Source organism: Urocitellus parryii, chromosome 9 (genome assembly GCF_045843805.1).
Source record: "Urocitellus parryii isolate mUroPar1 chromosome 9, mUroPar1.hap1, whole genome shotgun sequence".
Lineage (NCBI taxonomy): Eukaryota > Metazoa > Chordata > Mammalia > Rodentia > Sciuridae > Urocitellus > Urocitellus parryii.
Window position 1 is genome coordinate 116,854,230 of NC_135539.1, and position 24,291 is coordinate 116,878,520.

Sequence of the window (24,291 nt, forward strand, 5' to 3'; positions counted from 1 at the left end):
AGGGTCACCATTAGCTCCCATGGTCCAAACCCAGCCTGCACTCTGGTCTGGATGCTCCCAAACTCACGCTGCCGTCCTACTGCGGGCCACCTATTGCTGCCTGGAACTTTCCTACGTGACAGGATCCCTTTCTTCTTATTCTCCTTTGACTTTTCACTTGACTTTCTTTCCTAATGTCCTTCAAAGGATGCTTGAACTGGTGTTTCCTGGGATCCCGGGCTGACTTACAAGCTTCCTGACCCACTGGCCACCTCCCTAGCTGAGCAGATCTGGGTCGGTGATTACAACTTCCACCAACCGTTGGGAGGTGTGTTCAGTGTTCACAAATCCCGTCTCTAGCACGTGCCCCAGGATTCAGTGATATATTCCTGACTTCCAGTGCTCTAGATCCACCCACAGACTTTACAGACTTGACAGGCACAAAATCAGTCCACCATCTTCCTCTCACACTTGACCTTGCCCTGTATTCCTGACCTTGCTCCATGGCACCAGTGTCCACTCAGGTCAGAAACCCAAGTGGCCTCCACCTTCACGCTCCACATTCAATCAGTCTCCACAACCAGCTAATCCTATCCATGGCTTCATCTCTCCCTGAGGCCCCTGATTCTGTCCCTTGGAACCTTTCCTCTGATTCCACAGCCTGGGCCGGGGGACTTATCTAAAGTGCACAGCTCTCTAACCATGCCACTGCCTTGTTGAACACTTCAGTGGCTCCTGCTGCCCGTAGCACCACATCTTGCTCCTTGTGGCACCAAACCTTCATGGCATGATGTGGCCCGGTCTCCCACTCCTGGGCTCTCCTGCCCAGACTGCTGACTGCCACCCAGGACCCAAGACCAGCCTGCAGACCTTCTCATTTAGTTCACATAATGTTTTACATTGTAAATTATTTGCTAACATAAATGTGGGAAATGTCACCTAGAGTCAGGATTTTCTGCTCTCAACATTTGGAAGGTCCGGCCACCCTGAGCCCACTTTCTCTTAGGGAAAAACCTATGCTCAGCTGGAGACTATATTGATTGATACATGAATTTGTATCAATCAAAAACCTATTTAGACTCTGTACCCAGACCTTGGCCTGGTCTTTCATATATTACAGAGTGCTTTTACACAGTTCAAGCATACACTGGGTTTTCTAGGAATGCATCTATAAGACAAATCCAAAACTAAACTTTCAGGGAAAGAGAGAGAGATGACAGTGTCAGTATGTCACTTTGGAAATCAAATCACCAACAACAAAGCTTCCTTTGATGTTTGATCTGACTCTGCATCCGGAGCAGATCTGTTCACAGTGATTCTGTGCAAAAGGGGAAAGGGGCCTTCATTATGTCTTCAAGGGTAAATGGAACCAAGCACTCACATACGTTATATTATGTCCTTTATATTACATGTGTTTATGCAAGCTGGGTTTTTAAAAATAAATTACTTTCACTTGTCCTTTGGAATTAGGGCATTCTGCTTATTTGGGAAATGTTAAGCATGGGTAGATGCTAAGATTCATGAATTTCACTTGGAGGAGTAAAGAGGGTGGTACCAAATATGCGCTCTATCCAGTTGTGCTGCATCTGACCATGCACAAAGGCTACGGGACAGGTCTTAGGCTTCAGTCTACACAGTCTGCTTCTCTGGCCAGTGTTTCCTGCATGGCTCTGCAGCCATTTGTTCTGCCCCCTACTTGAATGTTTCCAAGCCGCTTAGAATTCCCCACACAACAGGCCTTATTTCTCAGGGCAATTGGAGGATCCAGTTCTGTAAGGTAATATGTGGAAAGTCCCTGACAAAGTGAATCCTCAGCTCCACATCCCTGTGTACAGTCCTTTGGCCTGCACTTACTCCTGATCTCTTCTCTTTGCCTAAGTGTCACCCTGCCTTCCATGTCTCCCTCTAAAGATGACATCTCCTCCAGGACGGTTTCCTTCGACTCCCAGACTGAGCCGAGGACCCTCCATTATACTAGGAACTACAACCCTCTCTTACCAAAATTTTGTGAAATTATCCACATGTGTGCCTGGTTCTCCAATTTAGATGGGAAGCAAGGAGGACAGGAGGCAAAGGAAGATCTCTCAGAAGCAAAGGGCAGAGGAAACAGAGGGACTGGTACCATCTAAGTGCCCCACACAAAGCAAATGCTCGGTGACCGGCTTATTGAACTGCTGCTGTGGCCACCACAGCAAACCCCTAGCTGCAGGAGAAAGGACTGGAGTGCTGGGGATGCCACCTTCCCTTGCACAGGGGCAGAACGGTGAGTCGGCAGCTGGCTTACCAGGATCCTGAGAATGGTAAACACATCTCTCTGGGTGAAGACTGTTTTCAACTTTGTCCAGCCCAGTAAGGTGGCTGTGTGGCAGAGGGAGAGTTGGCAGATCTGGGGAGACAAGAGGCTCGGCATAAGGGGTTATGCAAGTGGGGCTGGGCAGCCATGAAGGGGCACCCAGAAGGGAGACAGAGAACAGCCTGTCCAACTCCAGTGGGATGGAAACTCAGGGAACAGATAGGGATCCAGGACTAGGAGCAAGACAGGAGTCATCTAGGCATCTGGCTGTATTGAAAACCCCTGTTACCCATGAAGGAGAACTTGCAAATCACACACACACACACACACACACACACACACACACAAGTGACTTTTCCAATTGCTGTGATACTGCATAGAGACCCAGAGCAATGGGACTCTCCACCTCTTAACCTCAAGTCACCAACTTCCCATGCCTAAAACAGTCTCTGAAATCACATTTACCCAAAGTCTTGTTTTGTGGTATACTCTACCACTGAGCTAGATTCTCAGCACCTTTAATTTTTTTTTTTTAATTTTGAAACAGGGTCTTGATAAATTGCTGAGGCTAGCCTTGAGCTTGTGATCCTCCTGCCTCAGCCTCTCAAGTTGCTGGGATTACAGGCACATGTAACTGTGCCTGGCTTAGATTTCCCCAATGTCTTAATTCTTCAACTGGTGGCTGCTGCTCTGAATCAGGGTCAGCTCTCTCAGGAATATCACTGTTGACTCCACCGGGAGGGACCCTGAGCCACAGGATAATTTCTTTCAAGCACTTGTTCCACAGCATCCTCAGATGAGCCCAAAGAGGCCTCAGAAATGGCAAAGTCGCTGCTCTGTGAGATCAGAGTGTCCTCTTACAAGCTAAGCCCGTTTGGGGGCTTTCTAGCTGCAGTGCCCACTTCTGGTTTCCTGGGATCAGAGCTTGGCCCATCCAACTCTCTTTGTTCTGCCCACAACACTGTCTCCAACTGGAACTGGCTTCCCCAGGGAGCCTGTCCACACTAAGGGGCACAGAAAGTGGTCTCAAAGAAGATTGCAGAAGCCAAGGGCAGAGAAACAGAGAGAGAGACTGGTACTAATCAGTCCATGAGATGCTCCTCCTCAGAGTTTTCACAACCACAATATTCTACTGCAAGTTGGTGGCCAGCTGGATGGAGCTAGGAGCTGGAGAAAACTCTGGTGTCGTATCTTGTCATCTCTAGTGTCTCTCCCCCGCCCCTCACCTACCTCCCCTCCCTCTCTCTCTTTCAGTACTGAGGATTGAACCCAGGGACACTGTACCACAGAGCTACATCCCCAGCCCTTTTTATTTTTTTTATTCTGAGACAGGGTATCACTAAGCCACTGAGGCTGGCCTTAACCCTTGCAGTTCTCCTGCCTCAGTCTCCCAAGTCGCTGAGGTCATCTCCGGTTTCTTCTGGAAACTCTCTGAGGTCAGAGACTAGTGGATTCCATAGCCACTGCTCACATGCTCCATATTTACCCGCCATGGAATTGGGGACCAAACACAGGCTCCGAGGGCTGGCCTCTCACCTGAGCCACATCAGTATTCACATCCTTCAGGTGCAGCACAAGGAGAACTATGGAGTTGAGCATCTGCTGCTTCAAGGGGAAGACAAGGTCTCTCTTCTTGACCTTGGACAGGAGATTCCCGTAGACCTGGAAGGCCATCAGGCGCAGATCCTCGGGCTCCTGGGTCAGAAAAAAACACATGCAAGGAACACACCTCTGCATCTGTCCACTGGTCACCCAGGGTCCGGAGTCCCTGGGCTGCTCCTCCCCCGAGATCTGCTTTGATGCTCCAGTAACACGACAGTCACAAGAGCGCAGAGGCAGTCCCCTCCCCCACAGAAGAGCACTAGGTCAAGCTGGAGGGAATTCTGCCCGATTCCTCCTCTCACAGAGGCCTAGAGGAAGAGAGAGCCCTCAGGGGACTTCACCTCCTCCAGGAAAGAGCTCAGGGTGAAGGCCAGCTGAATCAGGAAGAAAGAGGAGTGCTGCCAGGTGAGGTCCTCCAGGAGGCGATTCAGCGTCAGGAAAGTCTCCTCCACGATGCAGTGGCAGGGGGAGTAGCAGCATCTCAGCACGTGCGGCTGCAGGATGGAGAGCCGCCTCACCTGCGGAGGGGTGACCGGGGTGGGTGACCGCGACCGCCGCTCAGGAAATGCTGGGCGGGGCTCTTTCCTGCTCTCCTTTCAGTCCAAGCCCCACAAGCCAGAGCCCCGGGCACACTGCCAATTTTCACCCTGGAACTAGGGCTGGTTCAGCAAGTGGGTTTGGTCAGCATGAGCCGCCCAGGAGGGCAGATGATTTCTACCCTCCGTGGGAAAAGGGGAGAAGACAGAGGAGCCGCCTTCCCACGACACCAGAAGTTCCCCTCCTCACTGCCTGTCTCATCTGTGACAATGAGGCTGCGATTCAGGAGACCTAGATGGCATATGTGGGATCCTGGGATTGGCTGAGATTATCCTCAGTGACCCATGGGACAGCCTCCTCAGGGGCCTCTCCTGGGGAGGGAGGGAGCAGGAATGGCCCAAGCCCTGATCCTGTGCTTGGTGGACTGGCCTCAGGAAGATCTGGTCTCTGGTTCCAAGGGTATGTCCCACCCTGTCTATTGAACTCCAGGTTCTATTCCTCTCCCAGATGACAACATTTCCTGAGAACCTGCCCTTGGCCTCTGCTTCATCTTACCAAGTTCTTGTGCTTTGCGAAGACCTCTGTCACCTGCAGCAACAGCTTCACTGTGGTTAGCTCCTCACACTTGAACCAGTTTGCAAGAATGTGGGTGGCAATGTCATCCACAATGGCTGCCACATCTGGGCACTGCAGCAGCTGGCAAAGGAGGCCAAGAAAGATAGTGAGGTGCACAAGGAGGAGACAATTCCCAGTGACACTGAATCTAGGTTCCTGCTCACGAGTAAAGACGGTTTTAAGGCTTTGGAAGAATCGGTGGAGAGACCAGAGTTAGAGGGTCTTCCCACCCTTTCATTCCAGGATGAGAAAAGTAAGAAACCTCAGTCAGTTCTCAAATATCCTCATGTTTCCATTGGGAAGCAAAGACTCACTCAACCACCTGTGAACATCTCCAGACAATAGCAATGTGGCACAAACCAAAAGCAAGCAAAAAAAAAAAATTATTTTAAGTGGGTGCTAAAGGAAAATTTATAAAGAAGTGGAACTTGAATAAAGAGAACTTGAATGCACATCTAAGTCTTACAGACTGGAAGGTGAACAGTTCAATAGGACAAGAAGCAAAGGAAATGGGGAGGAATTCACAGAAGTGTGTGTGTGTGTGCGCGCGCGCGTGTGTGTGTGTGTGTGTTCAGTTGGGAAAACTGGGTGTGGCAAAGCAGGAGTGTGGCAGGGTTGAGGGAAGGGCAATAAGAACACTGAGCCAACTTGGGAGGAGCATCCCATTGGTGAGAAGCATTGCTTATGGCCAACAGGAGGTCCCAGGAAAGAGATTGGCATGCATCTTTCCAAGTTGCTGCAGGCATAGGTGAGGTGGGTCTAGACTTCCAGCCAGTGGGGATGGGGAAGAGATGTCCCAGGAGTGCTGCAAAGCACACCTTAGTCAGAAAATGAAAAGAGAGAAGTCGATGACAGGTCCCCAGAATAATACTTTTTGGAAGAGAGAAGGTAGAGGGAAGTTATTATAAGGTCTTTGCCACTATTATTCCATTGCACTGGGTACCTTGGGATCAAGCTGGGCAATATCAAGCAAGCAACGCTTGAAGGCAGGCCCAGTCACTGACCTAAACAATTAATTCTATTTTGACCCTTTCTGACTCCATTTGAATTCCAAGAACCACACAGGTCTGATTGATTGATAAGCATCTTTATGACAAGAGACCAAAACTGCCCCAAGCAACAGTCGGCCTCTCAGAACAGATCACCCCATAAAAGGGTCCCCGTAAGCCAGCCGGAGCTATAACCCCATAAGGGAACCCAGGCTGCCCTTAAGCAGGAACAGTCATCCCACTGGGAACTGAGTCTCCCCCTCAAGATGGGATCACCTCCCCAGAGCTTCACAGAACCAGTCCTGAGACCATGGTCTGACCCAGATGACTGACTCTACCAGCTGCTCAAAACCCAGACATCTAAGCCCCCAACCCTTGTCTTTGTTCCCCTTTTCTGTAAAACCTCAACGTTTCTGTCATCCCTTGAAGTCGGATTTTTGGTCACTCCTATGTCTCCTCTTCCTGGAGTGGCCATCTTGATCAAAAGCTTCTCTCCTTTCCTTTACCACTGTGTGAGTCTTTGATTGGCATATGGGAACAGGTGGCTGAGCCTGGTCTGTTGGGACCTACCAGGGCAAGGGGCTTCATCCAGGGACTCCAGTAACAAGGTTTTTTGTTGTTGTTGTTGTAGATGGATACAACATCTCTATATGATTGATTGATTGATTGATTGATTGATTTATGTGGTGCTGAGGATCAAACCCAGTGCCTCACACATGGTAGGCAGGTGCTCTGCCCCTGAGCCCCAACCCCAGTCCCTGGGGCATTTTCTCATCTTTCCACTTTGGGCCAGTTTGCTCTGCTTTCTACCACTACCTGTGAAGCAGAGAAGAGAGCCTTAGAATTTTCATGCCTTGGAATGATTAAAAGCCCTTGAGAAGTCCTCTACCAACAGGGCACCTACCAATAGGACCTTGCTCTTTGCTTTGGTCTTCATCATTTGAGCATTTTTGGGCTATTTGGGCATAGGCCGTTTTTGTTTTTGTTTTGTTTTGTTTTGTTTGGGGGGGGTACTGAGGATTGAACTCAGGGTACTCAACCACTGAGTCACATCCCCACTTCTGTTTTGTATTTTATTTAGAGTCAGGGTCTCACTGAGTTGCTTAGTGCCTTGCCATTGCTGAGGTTGGCTTTGAATTCGCAAACCTCCTGCCTTAGCCTCCTGAGCCACTGGGATTACAGGGGTGTGCCACTGTGCCCGGCTATTTGTTTTTGACAAGGAAATTTGAAATCCTATGGTACGGACTAGAAAAAATAGACACAAAATAGGTGAGGAATCAGGGCTTGGGAGATCTCTGTTATAATTTGCCTAACAATGGAAAATGCTAAATCTATACCATTAGGAAGCCCCCTAGGGAGAATTCTAGATGTCTAATGATGATCTGAGATCCATGATCTAATTATAGCTATAAACCTATGACTAAGAAAAAGATGATTTATTAATAAAATATAGTATGGCCTATGTGTACACCAGATGCAAAAGACGCAGTCCCCAAACAAATCACTGAATTATCATACTACTTTATAGTTGGAGCTGTTTTGCCAAATATTAAAGGGGAAGAGGGAATGTTGCTGACCCCTGGAAACCCTGCAGCTCCCCTGCTGCTTGCAGACCCCACAGTTTTGATATGCCTTTCTGTGTGTATCAGAATGTTCAGTTCCACTGCTAGGGACAGACGGACTCTGTAAACTCAATGATCAGGTAAACTCCTTGGAGAAGCCGTAAAAGTGCCACCAGAACAGGCACTTCATCTTCAGCTGATATAAACCCAGGAGAAGCCAGCAGGGGTGAGTCAATGCCAAAGTTCTTCAATCTATCAATAAGGCTGTGTAGGCCAATGGGCCAAGCCAAGAATGCTCTCCCAGTTAAAGTTCTTTTAAAAGAGGGTGCAGCGAAGCCCCCACCTAAAGCAATATCTGCCGCAGGAGACACCCAAGGAAATCCAACCTATACTTCAAAGAAATTTTAAGTGACCAACTGATGTCTGCCTCCACTTTGGGACTGCCTAACTTTAAAAAGCCATTTAAATTGTATATAAGCGAGAAATTGGACTGGAAGTTCTTGTTTAGTTGCTGGATGAAGCTCCCCAACCTGTACCTTGCTTCTTATAGCAGGTGATCGCACGGCCAAGGGATGGCCACCTTGTTGCTAGGCAACAGCAACCACGTATGATGTGCTAAAAGATGCTGAAAACTTAATACTTGGACAACGTACTGCCATATACTTGCCACATCAGATTTTAACCTTGCTGGAACAAAAGGCAGATACTGCCTAACTGCTGGGAGTTTGGGTACATAACAGGCAAACTAATTAGATGAGCCTAATGTGTCTCGTCAAACAACATTAACTTTAAGCAGAGAGACCCTGCTGTCTGTCAGCAGGTCCCGAGGCTCCTACCCCACACCATAGATCTGAGGAAGTTCTTGATTCTATCTTTTCCAGAAAACCAGACCTGACATCAGTCATTTGACCACACAGACTGGGAATTCCTCACAGGTAGAAGTGGCTTCATGAACCATGGAAAACACCAAGATGGGTACGCAATAGCAATTTTACAAGATGTTATTGAGTCAGATCCCCTCCTAACAGTTATCCCCTCAAAAGGCCAAATTAGTAGCCCTTACTGGGGCCCTCGATCTTTCAAAGGGAAAGGGTTAACATTTATGCTATGCTGACTCAAAATATGCCTTTTGATTGTCCACACTCAAGGAGGGAGAGAGAAAGAAAGAGTTGGAGAGGGGGCCGGGGAGGGACTTACAGCCTCTAATAGCAAGGACATAAAACATCCTTGGACATCAACTCCTGCAGACTGTCTTTATGCCAAAAGATGCCAACTTTGGGCCAAACACAAGGGGCCCAACAGTGTGGGCCAAATCCCTTTGAAGACTGGCAGGTAGACTCCCCTCAGATGCCTAAAGTTGCTGGAAACTTTAAATGTCTCCTGGTTTCTGTTGACACCTCTTCTAACTGGGTCAAGGCCAACCTCAGTAGGATGGAAAAAGCCTTGGAAGTGGTACAGGCTCTACTAAAGGGCATCATTCCCAGGTATAGCCTGTCTGACTCCATACAATGTGACAGTGGCCCTGCGTTTGTCTCTTGAGGCAGTGCAGCAGGCCAGTGGAGCTCTAGGATTCTGCTGGAGATGACACGCACGCAGCCTGGAGACCTCGACAGGTAGGAAAGATGGAGAAGATAAGCCACGCTCTCAGAGGACTTTAGCCAAAATTTGTCAAGAAACTGTTCTAACATAGGAAAAGTTACTGCCCATTGCTTTCCTTCGCATTAGGGGGGCTGCAATGAAGCCCCTCTGCCATTAACTGTGCGAGACCCTTCGGAGATTTCCATAAAGGGCCGCGGTCCCCACACTTAAAATATGAAAATAAAATCAGGCATACGTAGAGCAGCTTAATCAAGTTCTAACTTCTGTGACTTTGCTTCCTCTAGGGCAAAATCCTCCTCCCCTGAGGACCCGCTGCACCTTTTTCAACTGGGAGACGGACATGGAAATATCAGGGCCCAGAAGACCAGCAGATTTAAAAAAGAAAAAAAAAAAGTGGACAGGCCCTTCCGATGTTCTCTGAATCACTCACGCTTCTTTAAAACGTGGCGGGGTCAAGCCGAGAACCCACCACACCAGAGTAAAAGGGCACCACCGGGAAACAGCCCTCCTGACCCTCGGCAGGATCAAGAGGACGATGGTCCCCCCAGGACGGCAAACATCTCTTCAGAGAGCACAGCTCGCCAGACGCCTTAGATAATCGTGAATCACACTGCCGTCACTCTTGGCTTTCTTTGTCTTTTCCTTACTCCCCATGGATCTGGTCTAACTTGTTTGCTGACTGGGCTGGGCCTCAGCAATAGATCCTTTCAGTAGTAGGCTAAAATCAATTCCTTCTCAATGGAGGCACTTAATGTTTGACAGTGTTATTTTCCTTCCTCTTCCTCCAAGTGACCTCTGCTCACTTCCTTTGTAAGGCTGGTGCTCCTACTGTTTGGACCAGCATGGGAATGAAGTACCTCTGGTATAAAAGGGACAGAGTTTTCTTATCCCATCAAGGTCTTCCATTCCAAGACTCCCACATGGCCCCTATCAGCAGGAAATAATTATCGAAGACAATGGCCTTCTGCCCTCCCCCCAGCAGACATGGAATGTGACTTGACAGGGGGATCTGAAGGCGGGTCCAGTCATGGACCAATTTCATTTTGTCCCTTTCTGACTCCACTTGCCTTTTGACCTGTTTTCCTTCTGAACCACCTTCTTTTGCAGTTACCTTGGATTCCAGGAACCACACGGGTCTGATTGATTGATAAGCATCTTTATGACAAGTGACCGAAACTGCCCCAAGCAACAGTTGGCCTCTCAGAACAGACCACCCCATAAGATGGTCCCTGTAAGCAGGAGCTATTAACCCCGTGACGGAACCCAGGCTGCCCCTAAGCGGAACAATCATCTCACTGGGAACTGAGTCTCCCCCTCAAGATGGGATCACCTCCCCAGAGCTTCACAGAACCAGTCCTGAGACCATGGTCTGACCCAGATGACTTACTCTGCTGGCTGTTCAAATCCCCCAGCCTTACAAGTCCCCAACCCTTTCTTTGTTCCCTTTTTCTATAAAAACCTCAAAGTTTCTGTCATCCCTTGAAGACAGATCTTTGGTCACCAAACCCCTACATCTTTTCTTCCTGGGGTGGCCACACTGATTAAAAGATCCTCTCCTTCCCTCCACCACAGTGTGAGTCTTTGATTGGCATATGAGAACAGGTGACAGCCTGGTCTATTGGGATAGGGGCCTTCAACCAACAACTCTGGAAACATAGTGACTCCAAGGCCCCATCCCTGGCTGCACATTAGGATCACTGGGAGAACCTGCTGCTCTTTGGACCCCATGTCACCCACCAAGAGTCTGATTTGGAGTCCAAGCGTCAGTGTTATTTATTTATACATTCTCCCAAATATCCAGCTATGCAGCCAGGGTTCCTCAACCCTAACAGTTATATACAAATGAAATATACAAATGTCTGGGCCAGACATTCATGGTTTTGGAATGCATATGCCAGCGTGGACACCGTGATACGCACGAGTCAGTATGATGTGGCAACTAGGAAGGGCTCTGTCAGCACTGCAACCTCCACACAGCAGCCTGCGAGCTCATGTGGTGGAAAGACATTGGAATGCAAATGGGACATCAGGAGTTAAAGTAGCCCCCCCCTCACTCCCCAGTGTGTGTGTATTTGTGTGTGTGTGTGTGTGTATGTGTGTGTGTTGCTGGGGATCAAACCCAGAAAGTTTATGTGATCAAGAAAAAGTCAAACAATTATCAATAGGATGATTGATGGGCAAAAGAGATGGGAAGGAATTCAGAGAAGGGCAAGTTCAAGTCACAAAATTCCACGCAGAACTGAAAACCAGAGCAAACAGACATTGTTTCACATCCATCGGGAGAGATGTGAATTTGGATGTAAGAAGAGCTAAGGCGGGAGGCTGAGGCAGGAGGATCACCAGCTCAAGGCCAGCCTGGGCTATATAACAAGACCCCATCTCAAAAAAGAGCTAACCCTGGGTGGAAGTGATCAGGGGGCTCTCTCACACTTTACTGGCATGAGCGCACATCATTACTTCGAAAAACCATCTGGCAACACTGTGTGTGTATGTGTGTGTGTGTGTGTGTGTGTGTGTGTGTGTGTGTGTTTGAACAGGGAGAGATGCCTATTTGTTGCCTGTGAGATACCTGGGGATGAAGAGGAGGGGATATAGGCCTCATTAGGTAGGAAGGGAGAAGGCAAAAATAGGGAAAAAAAAAGGTGTTGTGTTTTTTTTTTTTATAAAGAAACCAGTGTGTATGGTTTCATTTGTATATTTGTGTTAAATTGTACATGTATAGTCGGGCATGGTCGCACATGCCTATAATCCCAGCAGCTCAGGAGGCTGAGACAGGAGGATCATGAGTTCAAAGCCAGCCTGAGCAACAGTGAGGAGCTAAGCAACTCAGTGAGACCCTGTCTCTAAATAAAACACAAAATAGGGCTGGGGATGTGACTCAGTGGTCTAGTGCCCCAGAGTTCAATCCCTGGTACAAAAAAATATATATATACATGCATATAGATTATTTAAAACAACATTAAGAAGACCAAAGTTCATCAGCTACATTGAAGATGTCTGCACTTGCTTTTGCAGGCACGCCTGGGGGCATGCTTATGTGGGTGTCTGTGCTTCTATATTAATGGCAAAGAAGCTTTCAGGGACAAATTGCAGAGGTTTTCACCTGTCAGGCAGGCAGATCTGCCCTAATTTACTTACTAATTAGTGAGTTTTCTTAAATTCTCTGGGTCTCAGTTTTCATCCTCTACAAAATAGAGTTAATAACATCTTTTCCACAGTTACAATGAGAATGAAAACAGCTGGGCTCCCGTTTCTTGATTGTCCAGAATTCCAGCACAGGGCCTTTTGAAATGTTTCTGCTTGTGCTTAGCCCAGGGAAATGGATGAAGATACCAAGACAACCAGCTGGGAGCTTCAAAGGGTTAGGAAATGTTTGAGAGCTTCTAGATCTTGACCCACTTTCTTAGCCAGTACCTAAAACCCCACGGTTCTCCACTTTGAAACATGAATGGGGTCCACCCATCTTCCTGCCTAGAGCCCCTTTGAGCCTTTTCCCAAACAAACTGTCCCCTCCGTTCCCCTCCTCAGCCTGAAGCTCCAAAACAGGTGACAGAGGAGCGAACACCTGTTCCTGTGTCCACTTGTTTATGTGGGTATTGTGCATTTGGGGGAACTTGTAGGGTGGTTCTCAGTCCTAGCTGCATTTCTAGAACACAGGACTTGGGAGGTTCTAAGCAAACTGATGCCTGGACCCCATCCTAGACCAACTCAAACAGAAGAACAAGGCAGAGAGTGGGGAAAGAAGGGAGGATCATTGGCAATAGCATTTTAAAAAAGCTCCCGACAGGACCCTAATATGCCACCAGGGTTCAGAATTACTGTTCTAACAGAGTGGCAGTCACCTTGTGATACCTACTGCTCTCTCAGGCTTGTACCTGGTGCCATTTCTCAAAGCTGGGTTCAAGGACTCCCTGTACTACAACAGGAACTGAGGTACTTTCAGGAAAGGAAGACTTCTGGGTCTCACCCCAGACCTATTGAATCCAAGTCTCTGGGAACAGGGCCCAGGAATCTGCATTTTGAACTGCTTCCTCAATGAGATGAGGCGACGTGATACACACTAACGCCTGAGACCCAGGGCACTAGGCATCCTCTTCCAGCCAGACCCCCGCCTCCTACATGCCCTCATTCCTGCATCCTGAGCAAGCGTTCGGCCAACATGACGTACATCCTTCAACGCACACCTCAGCACCCACACCAGCATGCACATCTTAGCACACAGCAGTAGCACCTTCCCTCGAGATTCAAATTCCCTGTAACCCTCATAAGAGTACATGAGGTCACATTAGGATAATATCTGTTTATGTTCTGGCATTAGTATTGTGTTATCTCCTATCATTGTTCAAAATAATCCAGTTCCTGGTTTTTTTTGTTGTTGTTGTTTTTAAATTAGTTTGCTTAGATTTTAAAAGAAGCCTATTTAAAGCTGTGATGAGGCAGAAACTGTCCCAAACTTTTGCTCAAACACTGCTGGTGGAAGTATAAATTGGTACAACTTTACTGGAAGGCAATTTGGTGTCAGTATCAAAAGTCAGAGAAGACATTTATGCTTTTTGAACCTATACTTCCACTTATTATAGTCAATACTTAAGGTAATAATCTGACACATGGGCAAAGGCTTTTGCACAGAGATGCTCATTACGGTGTTATTCATAATAACATAAAATTAGAAACAGAATGTCCAACCAATTATAGAACATCTTTATGATAAAATATTCTATCACCACTGAAAGTTATGTTTACAAAGAACACAGAATGACATAGAGAGAGGCCTGAAGAGAGAGGGGACACAGACTATTAAGAGACAATAATCTCAACCCTCTCACACACACTTTCATACAGACAAAAAACTAAAAGTGATTTCCTTTGTGCATTGTGATGATTAATGATTTTGCAATATTGTATTTACTTTTTCCACCTTTTATATAGATTTCCTGTGAGGTAACTTGAGTTAACATTGAGTTAATTGGGGTACTGAGCCAAGATCAATTTTCAAAGGCTCATGTGGCTGAAGGAAAGAGCTGTGTTGTTCCATAAAGTCAGGGCAGAGTCTTTAAGATTCAAGAAGAAATCAAATCCTATAACTCAAGAAAATCTAACAAAGTTTTTTTGTTTTGTTTTGTTTTGTTTTGTTTTGTTTTGATCAGGGGGTGGTTTGAACTCAGGGGCACTTGACCACTGAGCCACATCCCTGGCCCTATTTTGTATTTTATTTAGAGACAGGTTCTCACTGAGCTGCAAAGCAGCGCTTCACCATTGCTGAGGCTGGCTTTAAACTCACAATTCTCCTGCCTCAGTCTCCGGAGCCACTGGAATTACAGGCCTTCACCACTACACCTGGCCCTATTTTTATTTTATTTAGAGATAGTGTCTCACTGAGTTGCTTAGCACCTCACTGTTGCTGAGGCTGGCTTTGAACTTGCGATCCTCCTGCCTCAGCCTCTGGAGCTGCTGAGATTACAGGCGTGTGCCACCGTGTCCAGCCTAATGATTTATTATTAGTAACATCCCCCAATCCTTCTGGGAGGTAGGGAAAGTCAAACAGGCTGCCCCCTCTGGCCAGTGGCCTTCCCAGGAGGAATCCATTGCCTTTCAGAGGGACCACCTCCCCCGCCCTCTTCTCCTCCCGGGCCCCAGTCACCTCTGTCAGGAACACAAGGGCTGTTACGTGGTTGGGGCAGTTTGTGTCCTGGAGGATCCTGATGATGAAGCTGAAGATGGGGCGGTTGTGCCAACAGTTCTTGATCACCAGGGCCCTGCCGACCAGAGCACGGGGATCAGCGGGAGGCCTGGGCTGCAGGGAGGATCAGGAACGTGGAAGGTTGTCCTCTGGTCAGAGCCCCAGGCGTGGCTTACCTGGCCAGCAGGGCGACTCCATCATAGTGTTTCTCGGGATTCACCAGCAGATTCCAACCCCCAAATATGTTCACAAACTCCATGTGTTCCTCATACCCAGAACTGCACATCAAGGTCTTCAGGGCCTCCACTGTAGAACTGGGGAGAGAGCAGAGCAGGAGCAGGCCGGAAGTCACCCCCACTGTGCTCCTTTCTCCCCAGCCACCTGCCTGACTCCCCGCCTCCCAGGGATGGTGGACTGCTGGCAGCGGGACAATCCACGTTACCCTGTGGAACCTTTCACAAACGAGGAACCCGTGGCCAAGAAGGTAGTGGCCTCTCCAAGATGACACGGGAAGCCTGCCCAGGGGTAGGGAGGGCATCCTGGTCTGTAGACCCGGGTGTCTTGTTTTGATTTCACTTTGGTACAGAATCTCTGCATGAGCCTAGTAAGCCAGACTTAAAGAGTCTTTTTGAAAAAGTCCAGCAAGACGTCTCGGGATGCTGTGTGAGCAGCATCCCAAGGGCCCCGCAGGAGGGGAGAGAACAGTGTCGTGTCTGCAGGCCAGAAGCTGGGCGGGGGGTGCTACGCCACTCACACAGGAGCCCCCAGGCCAACGAACCTCACAGGGTCCACACATTCGATTACAGGCTGCTGACCCTGGATCATTTCAGCACTTCCTTCAAGCACCAGAAGGGAGATCTGGAAGAGCAGCCTCACGAACAGGGAGGAGAAGAAGCCATGCAGCTCCATCCGCCGACTGGGTTCCTGCAAGAGCTCGTAGATGGCCCTGGTGGCCTGGGGTGAGGAGGAGAATGGGAGCATCACCACCTTTGCCTTGCCCAGTGAAGGCCTGGCTGCCCACAGCAGGTCAGGACTAAGTTAGCGGGAGCCAGGAGAGCACAGGGTGTTTCCAGGTGGCACTGTTTTAAAGCACTCTAACAGCCATGGTGGCTGTTTTGTCTCCCCTCATCCTTGAGAGTTAAGGCAGGGCTGGGTGTTTGTCTTCGGTCCATTCACCCCTGGGAACAGGAATCTAGTTCTTCTATCTCCCCAACAAGGCAGCCAGCGGGAAACCCCTCCCCCAACCCAACCCGAAGACCCCACTGTTACAGTGCTCAACCCCACACTGGAGACAGCCACGCACAGCACCCTGGCCAGCTCGGTTCCCAGCACCCGGCCCTCTGCCAGCCCGGCCCCTCCATACAATCAGTGGGGAGATCCTTGATGGGTTGCTTGGCTCCTGGTCGTTCTTTGCCTGCAGTGGAATCAGCCTCTGCAGCAGATACTCCATGATCGTCTCGTAGCCTTTCGGGAAGGATGCCAGGATCTCCCAGGGATGGTGTATCTCTCTGCAAAGTCAGAAGCCACCAACATGGTTCCCCCCAGGTGGCCCTCTCTCCCTGGGTTTCACCACACCTCCAGGGGAAGGGCTCCAGGCTCTTGGCCCCGTCCTCCTTCTTCCTTCTTCCTAGTCTCTCCCTTCATTATCTTTCATTCCTTTCACCACCTCCAGACTTCCCCATTCCTTGTCATCTTCACACAGGTAAATCTGAAATTGTCCCCTTTGGCGTAGGAACCTGATGTAGGACCACATCTGAGACCAAGTTTATCAGCTCTACTTGAATGCCTCTGGCCCTGTCCAAGCTCCCCTCACAGCCCCAGACCAGAACACCACCTCGTCTGCCAGACTGCCCCTCCAGTCTGTAATGCCCAGTGTGACACCCAGGGTCACTCTGCATGCAGGCCAGATCTGATGACTTCCCTTCATATCACCCTTCCAGCCTCCCGCGCCCTCTTTCCTCTGTGTGTCACACATGTTTTTCCCTCTACCTGGCATATCTCTCTACATCTAGATCTGACAAGAACGCATGCAGAACAGAAGTCCATGCCTGAAAATTATTTTCTACAAAGAATATAATAAAATTTTAAATCAAGCTGTGTAATGTCTGCAAGATGGTATCGCCTTTTGAAATAGGAGAAAGCAACAGGGAAATGAAGGAGAGATAAGAGACAAAGACAAGGAGACCTCACTACTGGTAACATGGCACCCCGGGTGCTCTAGGGACCAAGACAAAGAAAAAAATGGTCTTCAACAAAATAATGGCAGTCGGACTGCCAACAACTTCTTAACAGCAACCATGGAAAGCAGAAGACAAGAGGTTGAACCTTCCAAGAACTGAACAAAGATCAATGTCAACTTACAAGTTTCCCAGCAAATCTATCATTAAGGCAGATTTGCTTCATTTATGAATCAATAAAAATAGAAAGATTGATCAATAGATTCTCACTAGAGGATAAACTCCTAAAAGACAGGTTTCAAGAGAGAAGAAAAACAATTTCATAAGGAAAAGTTTGTGATGCAAGAAGGGATGGTACACAAATAAAATGGTAAATACGCCTTTAAGTCTATATACAATGTTAGTGTAAGAATTATGCTGTTAATGGTAGCAAAAACTGGCTGCATGATGGTGCACACCTGAACTTCCAGTTTCAAGGGAGGCCAAGGCAAGAGGATCACACGTTCAAGGCCAGCCTGGGCAACTTAGCAAGACTCTGTCTCAAAGTAAAATTTAAAAAGGGCTAGGGGGCAGAACCTAGTGGTCAAGTGCTTGCCTAGCATGTACAAGGCCCCGAATTCAACCCCTAGTGTCACAAAATAAATAAATGAATAATAGAAAATAACTAGAAAAAGCCATCGACAAGAGAATGGATAAGATAAAGTATAAAAACCCAGCACAGGAGCTGCAGTTGTGGCTCAGTGGTAATATGCTTGCCTAGCATGGGTGAGGCACTGGGTGCGATTCTCAGCACTGCACACAAATAAATAAAATAAACATCCATCAACAACTAATAAATAAATAAATAGAATACAAAATTAAAAAACAAAAACAAAAAAAAAACCCAGTACAGTAGCCTGCACCTCTAATCCCAGCAACTCAGGAGGCTGAGGCAAGTAGATCACAAGTATGAGGCCAGCCTGGGCAACTTAGTGAGACTCTTGTCTCTGAATTTTAAAAAAGGCTGGGAATGTAGCTTAGTTACAGCACCCAGGAGTTCAATCCCAAGTACCACAATTAATTAATTAATTAATTAATCACACAATTAAATATTTTTAAATAATTTAAATGGTTGATTTCTCTACCTCTAACAGTGAGCTGAATGAACAGTGAACTGACCTAGCAACATAATATTAAGAAACTGACAGATCAGCCAGGCACGATGGTACACACCTATAATCCCAGCAGCTCAAGAGGCTAAGACAGGAGAATTGCAAGTTCAAAGACAGCCTCAGCAATTTGGCGAGGTCCTAAGCAACTCAGTGAGACTCTGTCTCTAAATAAAATACAAAAAAAGGGCTGGAGATGTAGCTCTTCTTGAGTGCTCCAGGGTTCCATCCCCAGTACCAAAAAAAAAAAAAAAAAAGAATTTGACAGATCAGATAAACAAAATAAATTCAGATATGGACGAGTTACTAACACATTTAATAAGCCTGATATAATAGATAACTTTGTGTGTAATAGAAAATACAAGTTTTATTTCAAATACCCATTAAATATACATTGAAATTAATAACCATAATCTTCCTAATCTATGTACACTCTTTCTCAGACACACATCTCAATACATTCCAAAAAACGAGAAGACTTTAAGATCATGTTCTTTAATTTTCATTCAAAAAAAAAAAAACTAGAAAAGATGATCATATTTTAAGTTTTTTTTTTTAAAGAGAGAGTGAGAGAGGAGAGAGAGAGAGAGAGAATTTTTAATATTTATTTTTTAGTTCTCGGCGGACACAACATCTTTGTTGGTATGTGGTGCTGAGGATCGAACCCGGGCCGCACGCATGCCAGGCGAGCGCGCTACCGCTTGAGCCACATCCCCAGCCCAAGATGATCATATTTTAAAACCTCTTGGAGACTAAATTGTTAAAGACAGAAAACTATATAAATTTTTATACATTTATATAGTACCTAGTTGATAAAATCCAAAATTGATTCCTGATTTTAAAAGAAAGTTCAGCATATACAGAGTAAAAAGAAACTTTGTTAACATGATAAAAAGCATTTATTAGAAATGAATAAGCCAGGTACTATAGAAAGTGGCTGCAGTCCCAACTATTCAGGATGCTGATGCAGGAGGATCACAAGTTCAAGGGCAGCTTGTCTCAAAATAAAAACTAAAAAGGACGGGGGCTGTCACTCAGTGATAGAGCACTGACTTGCCTAGCCTATGCGAGGTCCTGGGTTCAATCCCCAGCACTGCAAAAGGAAGAGAGGGAAGGAGAAAGGAAAGGAAGGAAATTAACAATAAAAACTTAAAGTAAAAAGCACAAGATCCTTAGAATAGAAGAAGGGAACAGTAGGAAGGAGGAAGGGAGGGAAAGGGGAAGGACTGGAGACTGAATTAGAGCAAATTATATTCCATGCTTTTTTAATCATGTTGAAATTAATCCTAATATATAACTAAAAAGAATCAATTTTTTAAAAGTTTTTTGAAAAACAAAAGGCCTCTCTCTCCCCTGATTTAAATTAACGCCACTGGAAAAATACAAAAAGACTCCATCATTCCTTTCTTAGTTATTGATAGGTGCATAGAGAGAAAATCAGCAAGGATACGGAAGTCTTGAACACCACCAGCAACTGTCTTAACCTAATTTACAAAACATAAATTAGGTTAGAGACTGAAAAATGAAGAAATAGCAGGCAGATTGGAGAGCAAAGCCAAAACTAGAAAAAGTATCCCTATTGAGTACATCTCCCAGATTTTTTTTTTTCTTGGTCTCCCACCCTGACCTGAAGGTGACCCCAGTGTTAAACTATGCAGCAGGCTCAGGCAGCGCAGTCTCTGAGCGAAATTGTCTCTTTGGCCAGAGGACTGGGAAAATGGGCCCTTGTGAGTTGGAGCATGAGTGGAATCTTTGTTTCTTTGTCTTTTTCTCTCCCCCAAGCCCGGCCCCGGGTGACTCCAGTGGCAGAACCGCGTGGAGGTCTTCCCCTTCTTCTGCAGTGTTTTGGCAAATGCTGGGGATGGAACCCAGGGCCTGGCCTCTGCCAGGCAGGTGCTCCCCAACTGAGCCAACTCCAGCCTCCTGTTGTGTTTTTCTCTTTTCTCACGTCATCACCCTGAACGTGGTTGTGTAAAACTCTGAGGGGAGCCCAGCTTTCCAGGTGGAGGACCTGGGAAGGGGTCCCCAGGAGTCAGAAAGTGGGGGCAATCTCAGAAAAGAGCAAGGAATTCCCTGATTCTGTGTGTGAGCCCCTGCAAGTCCTGCGATCACTCACACACAGGTGCACATACGCAGGATGGGCCAAATTACCCCAAGCCTCGAGTAGAAGAAGAGTCACCAGCTCAGAACTCCAGGGTGGGTGAACATATTCTTTAGAAACGGAGGTAAAACATGAAACACTCTCACAGGAAAGAAAACTAAAAGAATTTGTCACCCAAAGATGAGCTGAGGGAAAATTGTAAAATATCTGGGTAAATATAAGAGACTATTTTTCTCCCTATTTCTAATGTATATATATAAACTTAAAGGGAGAAAAATAATAATGCTGTATATATTACTTATATATATAATATATTATTATATATTTAAATATTCAATATCATTATTATATATACAATTATATATTGTATGTATTATATATCATATCATTATATAATATTTATAAAACTTAAAAAGTATGACATTTTCAGTGGGTTTTCTTTAATATGTGTAGATGCAAATGGTAACTGTAACACAAAGCAGGTAAAATGGAGGAAGCCATATGTTTTTTTTTTTTTTTTTTAATTTTTTAATATTTATTTTTTAGTTCTCGGCGGACACAACATCTTTGTTTGTATGTGGTGCTGAGGATCGAACCCAGGCCGCACGCATGCCAGGTGAGCGCGCTACCGCTTGAGCCACATCCCCAGCCCCAAGGAAGCCATATGTTGATACTTTCTTGTTTTGAGGTTGTAAAATATTAAAATTAGACATGAAACTATAGATATGTACCTTCCTAACAATCCCATAAATTGATATAAAATGTCAAAATCCAATGAACACATCTAAATGGAATACCTAAAACAACTCAAATAATTCAAAAGAATGCAGGAAAAGAGAACACAGGGACAAAACACAAAGGGACAATTAGAAAACAAATACTAAAATGGCAGATGTAAATCCAAATATTATTAATTACATTAATTACAAATGATCTAAATGTTCCAATTAAAAGAGATTTTCAGATTGGATAAAAACACAAGAGAGCTATGCTGTGTAGAAGAAAACCATTTTAAATATAATGACACAGAACATAAAAGAATAAAAAAATTGCAGGGCGTGGTGCCACACACCTGTAATCCCGCCAACTCAGGAGGCAGAGGCAGCAGAATTGCAAGTTCAAAGCCAGCCTCAGCAACTTATCGAGGACCTAGATAACTTAGCAAGACTCTGTCTCAAAATAAAAAATATAACTGGCTGGGTTATAATATATTTTTTTATATTATATGAGGCTCAGTGGTTAAGCACCCCTGGGTACAACCCATAGTACCCAAAAACATAAAATAAAAAATAAAATGCTTTTTTCTTTCAATACAGGGCATCAAATCTAGGGCCTCGTATATGTTAGGCAAGTGTCCTACCACTGATCTACATTTCCAGGCCACAAATGCTTATTTTGAAAAAGAAGAAGAAAGAAAGAAATCTTTCAAATTAATAATTTACATTCTTGGGCTGGGGTTGTGGCTCAGCAGTAGAGCACTTGCCTAGCATATGCAAGGCCCTGGGTTTGATCCTCAGCACCACATAAAAATAAATAAAATAAAGATATTGTGTCCAACTACAAAAAAATAAATATTTTTTAAAAATGATTTACATTCTCATCTTTCAAAAGATGAGCAAAGCTGGGGATGTAGCTCAGTGGTATAGCACTTGCCTACCATGCATGAGGCCCTGAGTTCTTTAATCTCCAGTATCACCAAGGGGAAAAAAAAAAAAAGATTAATACAAAAAATAGAGTCTGAATGGCCCTAACCACTGAGTAAGTTCAATTTATAGTTTTAAAACTTTCAACAAATAAAATTCTATATAGTTTCATTGGTGAATTCTACCAAATATTTGGAGAAAATTAATACCAATTTTATAAAATCTCATCCAAAATACAAAAGATAAGAGAATACTTCCAAAACAATCTTCTGAGTTCAGTAATACCATGAGCAAAACCAGACAAAAATAGTATAATAAAGAGAGAGAAAAGGAGGGAAGGAGAGAGAGACTGACTATAGACCAATATCCCCCATGAAAATGTCCTCAATAAAATAGCAAATTGAACCCAGAAATACCTAAAGAAGATAATACATCATAGGCATATGGGGTTCACCTCAAAAAGGCAGATGGTTCCATAGTCAAAAAATGTAAGTTACCATATTAACAGGATGAAAAAAGAAACTACACAACATTTCAATAGATGCAATTACAAAAAAAAAAAAACCTGGGCTGGGGATGTGGCTCAAGCGGTAGCGCGCTCGCCTGGCATGCGTGCGGCCCAGGTTCGATCCTCAGCACCACATACCAACAAAGATGTGTCCATCGAAAACTAAGAAATAAATATTCATTCATTCTCTCTCTCCTCTCTCTCTAAAAAAACAAAACAAAACAAAAACCTGACTAACTTTAATCTCCATTCATGATAAACACTCTCAACAAACTAGAAATAGAAGGGAACTTTTTTAAGCTGACAAAGGACATTAAAAGAAAAAAAAAAAAAAAAACTACCCGCAAGTATCATACTTCATGGTGAAAAATTCTAAGACGGGGAACAAGGCAAAGACATCCATCCTTACCATTCATTTAGCGTTGTTCTAGGAGTTGTAGTCAGTGCAACAAAGAAAGAAAAAAAAATACAAACTGGAAGGAAAAAATTAAAAATTCTCTCTACTTATAGGTGACATGATTGTCTATGTAGAATATCTCAATGAATCTACAAAGAAAGCTCCAACAACTAATAAGTTTAGCAAGATTGTAGGATATAAGTTCAAGTTACAAAAATCAATATTATTTATATATACTAGTAATAAACTATTGAAACATTTAAAAATTATTTAATTGCTATTTACAGTTGCACAGAAAATACTTAGATATAAAACTAACATTCTTTTTAAAAAAATACCTTTATTTTATTTATTTATCTATTTTATGTGGTGCTGACGATCAAACCCAGCACCTTGCATGTGCTAGGAGAGCACTCTACCACTGAGCCACAACCCCAGTCCTAGAACTAACATTCTTAACTAACATTTATTTGCAAGATATATATGCTGAAAAATACAAAGGAGGGATGAGAGAAATTTTAAAAATGTAAATGGAGAGACACATTCATGGATCATAGTCTTAATATTGTAAAGATAACAATTTTCCTCATATTTATCAAAATGCAACACAATCTCTTTTTTAAAATACCACCAATATTTTTTAAAATAAAAAATAATGCCATATAAATTACAAAATTTAGATGGAAAAACAAAGGAAATAGAATGGACAAAACAATTTTAGAAAAGAGTAACAAAATTGGAGAATTTATACTACTTGATTCCAAGACTTAATATATAAACTGAATTGATCTATGAAACAAAAGTAAGAGCTCATAAATAGACCTACACAAATATAGTCAAGTGATTTTTGATAGAAGTACAAAAGCAACTCAAAGGAGAAAGGTTAGTGTCTTCAACAAGTGGTGCTAGAACAATCAGACACCTATGTACAATAAACTGAATCTCAACCCATTCCTAACACTTTATAAGAAAAAACTAACAATGAATCATAAACATAAAACATGGAAGTATAAAAGCTCTAGAAGAAAACATGGGAGGAAATCTCTGTGACCTTAAACATGACCAATACAGGGAGATGAAGATAAGTTAGACTTTATCATATTAAAAAAAAATCGTACTCTTAAGAGAATAAGAAGATAATCCACAAAATGGGGAAAATGAAAACTTATGTCTCTGACCAAAGGCTTACATGCAGAATACAAAAAAGAACTCTTAATAAGAAAAAAAAAATAACAAATTAGAAAAAAAATAGATAATTTAATTAAAAAAAAAAAACAGTTGAGAAATGGGTAAAGGACCTGGGCACAGTGGTGCATGCCTATAATCCCAGCAGCTCAGGAGGCTGAGGCAGTGGGATTGCAAATTCAAACCCAGCCTCAGCAACTTAGCGAGGCCCTAAGCAACTCAGTGAGATTCTTTCTCTAAATAAAATATAAAAAAGTCTGGGGGGTGTGGCTCAAT

General features: G+C 44.8%; 1 protein-coding gene across 1 annotated transcript in view; it reads right to left on the reverse strand.

The window, feature by feature from the left end:
* Positions 1-24,291, reverse strand: part of LOC113188696 (maestro heat-like repeat-containing protein family member 7) — a 40,853-nt gene that overhangs the window by 2,989 nt on the left and 13,573 nt on the right. The window contains exons 12-19 of the mRNA XM_026397129.2: positions 16,220-16,364; positions 15,635-15,810; positions 15,033-15,170; positions 14,818-14,932; positions 4,967-5,107; positions 4,216-4,392; positions 3,809-3,967; positions 2,264-2,365 (exon numbers count right to left, since the gene is read on the reverse strand). Of these exons, the coding sequence (XP_026252914.2) occupies positions 2,264-2,365; positions 3,809-3,967; positions 4,216-4,392; positions 4,967-5,107; positions 14,818-14,932; positions 15,033-15,170; positions 15,635-15,810; positions 16,220-16,364 (1,153 nt within the window). The remainder of the gene's footprint in view (positions 1-2,263; positions 2,366-3,808; positions 3,968-4,215; positions 4,393-4,966; positions 5,108-14,817; positions 14,933-15,032; positions 15,171-15,634; positions 15,811-16,219; positions 16,365-24,291) is intronic.